A 10,707-nucleotide genomic window follows, 5' to 3' on the forward strand; every position below is an offset into this window, starting at 1 on the left:
TCTAATGATCTAAAACTGGACAGAGCTTTGTTTGAAATGCTGCAGTTTAAAATAAGATTTTATGGTGACATTGGCTAATACACATCTTTAAACTTGGATACCTGATAGTTAACTAGCAAGATAATCACTAATTTTTCTTTGCTAACCTTTAACTTTGAATTCTTTCCTGCACTCCCTCGTTCCACCATTACATCTCCTTGGAATGCTGTTGGCATTGTGCAGATACTTGATGGCATCCTCATCAACAGAGTCTGTTATATTATTTGGTTTTGTTGTTTTTCTTGTGTCATTCGTCTTTTTTTCCCCACCTTTGTATTTCTCTGCCCCTCCCTAATGGTTTCCACCTGTGTTGTGAGTCCTATCTCACGGCTGGCTTTGTAAGCTCATAAGGTTTCCTTTCTTTCTTTTACCTTGAGTATCTTCCTTTGTTTTGCATCAACAACCGTGCATGTCAGATACTTAGAACAAACTAAAATCTAAGACACTTTTGTGCTAAATGCTTGCATGAACACAGCTCACTCACAGCCAAGATGCACAGGCTACAGTGTACTGGAGATAAATGTTGTGGGGGCTTGTCCAGGATTTGAACCCGGGACCTCTCACACCCAAAGTGAGAATCATACCCCTAGACCAACGAGCCATGGCAACTTACCTGGCCGAGCCTGCCAAAAAGACAAATTGTTTAACTCAAGCAAAATACACATGGTTCACTGAAAGGGCCAGAACTACTACTACTAAATTGTATGGTGAAGTATAAGACTCATATCAAGAAGCTTTGTTACAACAATTGACCAAACACAAATATCCTTACTTTTTGTGGTAATTTTAGTTATAAACCACATTTTAGATACTGTGTCCAAGGACCTGTCCTGATTAGCTGGGATATTTTGCTTATAACACCCTAAAGCAAGAATCATATCCCTAGCCCAACAAGCCCAACCAGCAATCATCTACTGTGAATCTGTCAGCAGCCATCTGCAATATAGATGATTTATTTGTCTAGTAAGTACAGCATCAAGATTGGAGTCATCTGAGTGAATGATTTCCTCATATTTTGGCTAATCTGGCAGTTGCCTGGATGTAACGCAGTTTATACTGTTGCTGAATGAACACTGCCCTAGTAGATGCTTTCATACTAAGTACTTGAGTGTGGAGTGTATGAGGATAGCACCACACAGGCTCATCTGGGATTTGCACCCAGAGCAAGAATCATACTTCATGACCAACATACCCTCGGGAAAGTCAGCATTCAAAAAAAGATATTTGTTTAGTCAGTGTAGGTTTCCAGTCATCCAGGTCATAGTAGTCTCTGGAGCTTGAAAAGGCAACTGGACTTCGCTAAGTTTCTTGAAGATGCTTCATCTCTGATCCAAAAAGCTTCTTCAGTTCTCAAACCAAAAGGTGGGGAGACCCAGGTATTTAAACCCCAGTGGAGGTTGTGACTCACTATTGTTCACATGCGCCAAGGTGTGAAAGAAGACATGGGTCACCACAATCAGTGGTTTCGGGTGAAACTAATTTGGGACTTTGCCCCATTCTATCAAGTGATATGTTGAGGTCCCCTGAACAGAGGTGTGAATGGGGGTTGAGGTGCCTGGGGAGGGAGTTCAGAACTGTACTGAAGACGAGGGAAGTTGGTGACTTAGTCCATCTCCTCTGTTCAGTGATGGTTATTCACAGTGGGCATAGATTGCTTCTTTTACTCCTCTTTTAAATCATCTGTCTTCCCAGTCCAAAACAAGAACAATGGTATCCTCAAGGGAGTGCAGTTTAAAACACTATGTGGGCTTGTCCGGGATTTGAACCCGGGGCCTCTCACACCCGAAGTGAGAATCATACCCCTAGACCAACAAGCCTTTATTGTGAGCAGGTAAGAGATAAGATAAGTTAAGGTTTATCACATGCACACTTATGCACAATGAAATGTATTTTGTACCTGCAGCTGATAAGTAGTAAAAAATATATAAATAAGAAGACTAAAAATAACTCACACTATACACAGAATAATGGAATTTAATTTAATTTACATTGTGCATTGTGCAGTAAAAGTGCTGTTCAGGGCTCAGAATTGAGCAGACAGATGGCTTGTGGATAAAAACTCTGCTTCATCCTTTCAGTCTTAGTCTTCCAGCAGCAGTAACGCTGGCCTGAGGGAAGAAGAGTGTGTTTGGGGTGGTTGGGCTGTTTAAGGACCTTCATAGCCCTTAACTTGGTGTAAATGCTAGGCAGGGTGGTTCTGTTGGTCCATTCAGCTTAACGAATCACCCTTCTAAGGGCCATGAAGTCCTGCATACATATTAATGGCAATTTGAACCAAAAATGTGTTGCTAATTCTTGGCAAAGAATATTCTTAGACCTTGATATTAGGAGCTTTTCGCTTTTATTAAAAAATTAAGCGATTATCCTCTTTAGTAGTCTTTTGTGGGTGTTTGCTGTTGCTGAGCTCGTCTGTCTTATGGAACAATTATTTAGACTTTAGTCACAGTTTTCATGGCTTGTCTAAGGGTGTGCTTTTCACTTGGGTGTGAGAGGTCATGAGTTCAAATCCCCAATGAGCCCATGGGATGCACACTTTACAAGTGTTATAATAGATCTTTGTAATCCTCAGTGAGGTATCTGTAATCCCCATCAGAAAAGGGAATTAAGAGTAAACAAACCTAAAAGCCTCTCAGCTGCATTCATGTGAGATGTTCAGAGAGTATTTGTGAGTTGTAGCTGCCAGTTAAGAGGAGTTATTTCACTGTTTATGATCAGTACATAATCTTTGGGTGGCTGTAGCTCAGTAGGTAGAGCAGGTCACCTCCTGATCGGAAGGTCAGCGGTTCAAATCCTGGCTACTCCAGGCTACATGCCAATGTGTCCTTGGGCAAGATACTTAACCCTAAGTTGCTCTCTGACTGTTCTGTCGGAGTGTGAATGCCAGTTAATTAAAAAAGCACTTAGCTTAATTAATGATGGAAGTGCTTGTATGAATGGGAGTGCATGGGTGAATGCAAACAGGTTGTATAAGCGCTTTGAGTGCTCTGATTGAGTAGAAAAGCGCTATATAAGAACTAGTCTATTTTTTTTTTTTTTTTACCATTTTTTTTAAATATTTCTGCTTCTAACACCTTTAAACATGTTTGCAATTTGGTCAGTGACAAAATGGGAGAACTCCTGCCTCTGTACACCGTTACAGTTATTCTGAAATAAAGCAATCCATGCAATCAATACAATTTTTTTCTGTTCATAAAATAATTCATCCTCATTGGTGCAGGGCATGTATGATGACAGGGAGACAACACTGAGCAGTAGGAGTGACAGATGGGGTCAAGGTGGGGTGAGATTACATCAGGGATCGCCTCTGAGCTCCTTTTTGTTTGCAGTGGTGATGGGCTGGTTAACAGTTGAGGTCAGGCAGGAGTCTCTAACTCCACAGGCAGAGGAGAGTCTGTAGAGGTGGAAGTGTGCCCTGGAGAGATGAGGAATGAAATTCAACATTAATCTAGTTTTAGTCTATAAACACACACACATAGCCATAAAAAATTTTTCTACTGTGGTGCCACCATGTTCCTTTTGGCAAGCGTGCTCATTATTGGCTCTGTTGGTCTGGGGATATGATACTCACTTAGAGTGTGAGGGGTTCCAGGTATAAGCCCAGGCTATGCTTATCGTATGTATGCATGTTTTTTAAGTGGCTCTTTTTAATATACAGAAAAAAATCACAAGCCATTTAGAAAGTAATCTGTAGTCAATACATATAAGATAAAATATTTAACATGAAACCATCTACTTATTCAGTTCCAGCAAGAGCAGACAGACTAAATAGCTTTACTTAGCCTGTCAAACACCAGATTAAGGAGTCACACGTCTGCTTTGTTGCTTCAGGTCTGAGGGAGGAGTGATGATTGCACTCTGCTCACATCCAAGCTCTAGCCACTGGCCAACTTCAGGGCAACAGAGCAGCAAGATGTGACTGACTGACTTACCTGTGTGCACCACCGAAGAACTAAATATCAATACCCTGATTGTTGCTGTGATTTGGATTCTTTATCAGTGCCTCAGAATGACATGGGCACATCCCAGGCACAAGAAACAGAATAAAGGACAGAAATATTGGGGGTGGCTGTAGCTCAGTAGGTAGAGCAGGTCACCTACTGATTGGAAGGTCAGCGGTTCGAAGCCTAGCTACTCCAGGCTACATGCCAATGTATCCTTGGGCAAGATACTTAACCCCAAGTTACTCTCTGACCGTTCTGTATGAATGTGTGTGAATGTTAGTTAATTAAAAAGCACTTAGCTTAGTAAAAATATGGAACTGCTTGTATGAATGGGAGTGCATGGGTAAATGTAAAAACATGTTGTATAAGCGCTTTGAGTGCTCTGACTGAGTAGAAAAGCGCTATATAAGAACTAGTCCATTTACCAAATATCGCCCTTACCATTATAAGCTGAATATGTGGTTTCATTATATCCAGTGTTAACTGTGTTGTCACTCTAACACGTTTTCTCTGCTGTGCAGTACCATGTAGTAGGCTGACAGTGATAAGGTTGTTTGATCGGTCTCTGTCAGTCCTGCTGACTCAGACAGCCTCTGACTGACGTCTCCTCAGCTTCTGAGAGGATACCACCTTATTTTGACTGTGATGAACAATCAGACACCAAGGGCCAAATATGTCCCACAAAAACAGTAACAAGCTTTCTGTGTGACACACAGCGATGGCCTTGATTAAACCTGTTGGGATTTTTAGGTATGACATTTTAGAGATTGTTGTCAATACGTGTGCGATCGATATATGATCAGTAGGGAGGAATGCGAGAGAAAGAATTTAGGATTCTGCTCTTCTCAGTGTCAAGCTGACCTGGCTGAAGGAAACGGCTCCCTCATATCATGTTTTGTCTCCATGCAATCTTTAAACGCAAGATATACTCAACTGTGAAAGCTATCTCCTGCTCACAGTGCTCTGACTGTATTCTGTGACCATGGCGGGTAGATAACATGCTCCATAAACAATTCTATGCTTGTTATTCTTTTCGGTCAAAACCCATGCAGAGTGCTGCGCTGCTGCACTCTGTACTGTTGGTGGACACGTTTGCAAAGGCAAACTAAAACCTCACAAAGACAATCTGTGTTAAAGTTTTTCATTTCAGGTTCCCACAGTGGAAAGCTGAAGCTACAGGCTGACACTAAAGAGAGGAGAAGCTGTTCTACGACAGGTGTGTTACAAACAACCTGATGATCTTGTGTCTTGTTTCAGTGAACTGATGGTCACTTTGTGTCTTCTGTCTCCTACAGATACTAAACATCACCATGAAGCCGCTGGCTGTGTGTGCGCTTCTCTGTGCAATGATGGCTCTGACCTCTGCTACAGGTGAGTTACCGACTGAGTACTAAAAGCAGTGCTTCATCTATGCTTCCAAACCCATACTGCGTAAAGTAAATGTAAATCTTGTGTTGGTTATAGCAAACTGTCCAGATAATTAGAGCCAGGACATCAATATTTGAAAGAAGCTTTCAAATATCGATGTTACATTTTGAGTTTAAACTAGTTTAAAGGAAATTCAACACTTTGTCAAATTTATATTTGATCCAGTTTCTAATTTTACTGTGCTTGAACCGTTGAAAGAGACACAGAAGCACTTCTGCAATATGACTTCAAGATAATAATAATAAAAATAAAAAGTAATTCCAACCCAGCCCCCACTACGAGCAAAGAATGGGGAAAACACACTTTCAGGGTTTCTATTCTTGTGGTTCTGCTCAGTTCAATCTTATTTATATATGGGCACCAGGGTGGCTCAGTGGTCGAGCGGGCGACCACATAGGCTGTGTGGTGGTGCATATATATATATATATATATATATATATATATATATATATATATATATATATATATATATATATATATATATATATATATATATTTTATTTTATTTTATTTTATTTTATTTTTTTTAATTCATACAGTCGCTGCAAGGCGCTTTAATCACTTAAAGCTTAAAGCAGCTTTGCTATTTCTGATGTTGTGCTGTTCATTTATTTATTTATTCATGTATTGATTCACTTTAAGGCAATTGCAAAAGTGTATATTTTTGAAAAAAAGAAAAACTCAGAGCGACAAAAAGAATACAAAAAGCCCACACATAATATTTTCACCTTAATGTCAATAATCTGTGAGAAAAAAAACAAGACAAAACAGAAAGCCTTTAGATGATCATCTAACAAAATGACACCAGACATATATATTTCAAACTATACATCTAAAGTAAGGAAAATTATACATTTTCAATTCAAAATCCACTGAAAAAATAGAACCATGTCAATAAATTACAAGTTAATGCTGATATGTAATTTTTCCTAGTATGCAGGGAATAGGTCAGCTTTGCATCATGCAATATTTCTTTGTCTTCAGATGAGTCATGTGCTCGCAAGAAACCTCCATGCTCTCCCTGTGGTTGCACCGAGAATTACGACCAGTGTCTCATCTATGTTCCCAAACCCATGACGTGGGCTGAAGCTCAGGTAATAACAGTGATTAAGACTCATCAGCTACAGTGAATGTATATGATATTTTGGTAACACCGCATGGTAAACCAACTGTCTTTAAACTGCAAACTGGTAATACATATTTTTACCTTTTAGCTATGAAACAATAACACGTACATTCTGATGACCTTAGCACATGTAAATAAACATATATTACCATTTGTCAATGATTACGAGGTAGTATCGTTGTTTAAGTAGAAAACAGCAAACAAACTGCAGTCTCCAGCTTCGCATTCCTGTGATTTACATCACAGACAAACCACCTGCCAGTTTGTGCTCTGCTTAAAACAAGAATTGCAAAAAATTACATGCAGGTTTATAACAGCATTCAAATTTTAATAGCTGCAGTTGACAGCTTTAGCCACCAACACTAGTTACTTATTTGCAATCATTTAGCTGATTGTTTAAAGAGAAAAAAGAAATGTTAACCAATTAGAGAATATTAGTAAATTAGTATCTTTTTAATGTTTAATGTAATAAGCATTCAAATAGCCATCAATGATTTGCCTGTTTGCCACAGTGTGGTCCTAAAAGTTGTTTAGTCTCTCTGTTTGTCTCTCCACTGCAGAAAAACTGTGAGTCCATGAATGGAAACCTCGCATCTGTGCAAAGCCTCGAGGAGTACCAGCTGGTTCAGAAGGCAATATCTGACGCCAGTCAAGCAAGTGATCGCACCTGGATCGGAGGCTCTGATGGTCAACAGGTATGCGAGTTATCGCTGAACAGGTGTGACAGTTAAAAGACGAGTCTACCTGTTTAACATGCTGATGGTAGTTCATGTATGTTTGTATGCTCCCTATCTCCTCCTTGATGAGAGAACCAATCTTAATGAAGCTTTGCATAAACATTATCTGTGAGCTGTGAGTTCCAGCATCTATGTTGCGTATACAAATAACCTAATTGAATCCCACAGTTTTGTATTTTTGTGCATTTGCCAGTTCAGTCGAGCACCAAATGGAATATCAGATTAAAGCGGTGTGTCACAATATAATGTGTGTTCCCTCAACTTGCTAATTAATATTAAAACTGCCTCTCTCAATATGTATTTATAGTCTGGGAGTGTACTTTGTTTTTAAAATTATTATTAACACTTTTTTTCTTGTTTTCTAGGACGGTTATTGGTTTTGGATCGATGGCGCTCGTTTCACTTACACAAACTGGTGTTCAGGACAGCCTAACAACAATAATGGCATTGAGGAGTGCATGGAGATGAATTTTTCAGGTAAATCTTCGTGAAAAGGAAAGTACAAAACCCCCAATCTGAAAATGCTGGCATGCTGTGAAAAATACAAATAAAACTGAATACAGTGATTTGGAAATCTCATATTTCATATTTCAATCATGTTTCATGTGTTTTATAATAGAAAATGTATAATTTTGAGAAAAAATATTACCTTATTTTGAATCTGATGCTAGAAATGTATTAAAAAAAAAGTGTTTAGAGGGCAATAAAGGATGGATTTGAATGATTTATTTCCAGAGTATTCTGACAGGTGGCATCATTGTTGTCTGTGTCCATTTGATCATGTTTCAGTTCAAGCTGATTTTTGATGCTTACAGGAGACAAATGTATGAACGATCTGGACTGTCTGAAGAGACTGCCGTCTGTCTGCGTTAGAAGAAACTGATGATTTCTCGGCTGCTATGAAAACGTGATTCACCTCACAAAAAAGAAAATGATCTCAAATGTCACCTGAAATATCTGCTTCTCATTTTGCATCTTTACTGCTTTTCTTTCGCTGTCACACGGCACATGGAATGAAGAGACATAAACTGCTGGATTGTCTCTTTCAATAGGAGCAAATTGAAGGTGTCATTTTATAAAATTTCCCATAAAGACTTGTTCTTTCTCATCTTCTGCATCATTAAATTCTTGAGCATTAAATCAAACTGGTCTGTGAGTCTTTGCCACACGTCACATTTCAAATGCATCCAGCCATGATTCCACATTTGTTTGGAATCAGCTCATGTAAATGTCTGTGTCACTATGTAATTTTATATAAGGTTCACACTCAGTTTTTAAACACTGCCTAAGAATCCACTGTCTCTAAGCAGAGCATCAGAAAAATTTAAAGCTCATTTTGGCTCCCTTGCCATAATTTGAGATGAATCTGTGTTTATTTTAACTTTCTTATGTTTCTGTGTCCTCCATCGAATTCCTGCTATTGACAGCACAAGCACAGACAACCGCACAATAAGGACAGAGATGGTCAGCAACAATACTCAAGTAGGTTGTGGCACTTCAATGATGCTGAGTTTCTAGCAAAGTACCCAAGAAAGTATCTCCCACACTGTGACACCATCATCACCTTGAACCACTGATAAAAGGCAGGATGGATCCACACCTTCTGAATGTCAGCTGCTCTGGAGCTGAAAATTCAGAGTTACTGAGTTAATCAGCTAAGTTTGTGTTAGACTCAGAGTCTGTTGAACCTGCTTTCTGGAAGCAGGTTACCTGTGAGGCTCATTGGTCTGGAAGTCTGATTCTCACTTTGGCTATGAGAGGTCCTGGGTTCAATTCCCCAGATGAACCCTTCCTGTCCTTTAAAACCTCATTGTATATACTATAAACCTGAGGATGTATGTTGACTCCCTTTCAACCATCAGATGAAGGGGATACAAAGTTAAGTGAGCCTCATACTCTCAGTAATGCTCACCAGCAGGTGAACTGCCAGTTCATGTGTTGAGCTCAGCTACTTAATCACTCAGATCCCTGCAAGTGTACAGAGACATTAAACCGTTGTCTGCTGTTCACCAGTTTAAATAACTTTAAACATACACTGTTGAGGACTTTGAATAATGTGGTAGGTGCGTTGGATTTTGTATCTGTGTATTACAGCTATGATGCAGACACCACAATAGCAGGACACTCAAAGGCAAAGTCACAAACACATTCACCACTGAACGGCATCTGAGCTCATCTGGAATTTGAAACCAGAACCTCTTAAAGCCAAAGTGAGACTCATACCTGCAGCCCAATGAGCCACATATCCTGAACCTTTGATTGTCTAAAGAAATGCATCAACTATGGTTGCATTTCTGTAAAACTCGGGGAGTCTTTCAACATGTTCAGTAACAACAGACAACTTGGAACTTGGCAGGAGATCATCAGTTCAGCTGTAAAAAGCTCTGAGACATTTCAAACATGCTGAAGAGGTTTGTTAATGTAGTGAAAAATGGCGCTCAACACTTCTACTGTACCTGACACGATCAAGCATTGTAATGTTCAAAGCTACATTAAACATGTGCATCTGTGTCTGTTGTTCACCAACCTAAACAACTCCACTGATTTTGTTGAACTTGCTTCATTTATCTGCTGTCTCTCTGTAGCGCCGCACACTGATTGGATGCAGGACCGACAGATGGTGATGTTTAAGTCTGCAGAATGTGACGTTTAATGACACTGGAACATATGAGCGTCGTGTCGTTCAATGAGTGGAAGAACATATGAGGCTCATCAGCACCTCATCTAACTGTTAAAAGAAAAAAGAAAAAAATCTACCTGTTCCTCCAGGTGAGTCAGTAGGGTTCAGTGTGTCTGTGGTCAGAGGTGAAGCTGCTTCCTGGTTAATTATGTTTTTTTTCTAAAGGTGTTGTTGATGAGTTTGTAGAAAGCAGCAGGTCTGATTGATGTGATCAGAGTGCAGTAAAAAATGTCTGAAAGCAGTTTGAAGATGAAATGGATTCTGTTCTTTCTTCACTCATCACCTACCTGAAAGCTGACACCTCACACATTTCTCACCTGCAGGTCAACTAGGAGGATCTGCTGGGCTGATGGTCCAGCTGCTGCTATTGTCATTGGTTTTGTGATCTACAGCAGAGCCGGCCCAAGGCATAGGCGACATATGCAGCTGCATAGGGCCCCCCTGACCACCAGGGGGCACCCAAGCTCACCCACATTTGTGATGAAACTTTATTCTTTTTTTCAACATGCCAGTGTCCTAATAGAAAGAAGGCACTATCCCACCTCATATTTGTACAATTGTAAAAACACTAATTTAATGAGTAGGCCACTTGCTGACTGTCAGCGTGAATTCAGGTAGTTTGGGCACGCATGCGTATCAGCAGTGCTCCAGGTGACCTGATGCTCCGTCAGTTTCGGTCATTTGCGGATAAAGCTACGAAACAGAAATGTGACAGAAGAGAGCTGTCCCTGTGAGGCAGAGAGGAGGGAACGGATG

The 10,707-nt window shown here is 39.9% G+C and overlaps 1 protein-coding gene and 2 non-coding genes across 3 annotated transcripts; 1 reads left to right on the forward strand and 2 right to left on the reverse strand.

Moving 5' to 3' along the window:
• Positions 1-568: 568 nt before the first annotated feature.
• trnap-ugg (transfer RNA proline (anticodon UGG)) lies at positions 569-640 on the reverse strand. The gene has a single exon. It is a non-coding gene; the product is annotated as a tRNA-Pro (tRNA).
• A 1,144-nt stretch (positions 641-1,784) lies between these two features.
• Positions 1,785-1,856, reverse strand: trnap-cgg (transfer RNA proline (anticodon CGG)). The gene has a single exon. It is a non-coding gene; the product is annotated as a tRNA-Pro (tRNA).
• Positions 1,857-5,290: 3,434 nt separating this feature from the next.
• Positions 5,291-8,154, forward strand: LOC115797609 (ladderlectin-like). The gene is made up of 5 exons (XM_030754207.1): positions 5,291-5,351; positions 6,393-6,502; positions 7,095-7,229; positions 7,637-7,748; positions 8,087-8,154. Exons 1-5 carry the CDS (start codon positions 5,291-5,293, stop codon positions 8,152-8,154), a joined length of 486 nt encoding a protein of 161 aa, XP_030610067.1.
• The last annotated feature ends 2,553 nt before the right edge of the window (positions 8,155-10,707 follow it).

The sequence above is a fragment of the Archocentrus centrarchus genome, chromosome 18 (assembly GCF_007364275.1).
Source record: "Archocentrus centrarchus isolate MPI-CPG fArcCen1 chromosome 18, fArcCen1, whole genome shotgun sequence".
NCBI lineage: Eukaryota > Metazoa > Chordata > Actinopteri > Cichliformes > Cichlidae > Archocentrus > Archocentrus centrarchus.

Coding starts and splice junctions, on each gene's coding strand:
- LOC115797609 (XM_030754207.1), top strand. CDS start 5,291: ATGAAGCCGCTGGCTGTGTGTGCGCTTCTCTGTGCAATGATGGCTCTG. Junction 5,352..6,392: donor GGCTCTGACCTCTGCTACAG/GTGAGTTACCGA, acceptor CTTTGTCTTCAG/ATGAGTCATGTGCTCGCAAG. Junction 6,503..7,094: donor TGACGTGGGCTGAAGCTCAG/GTAATAACAGTG, acceptor TCTCCACTGCAG/AAAAACTGTGAGTCCATGAA.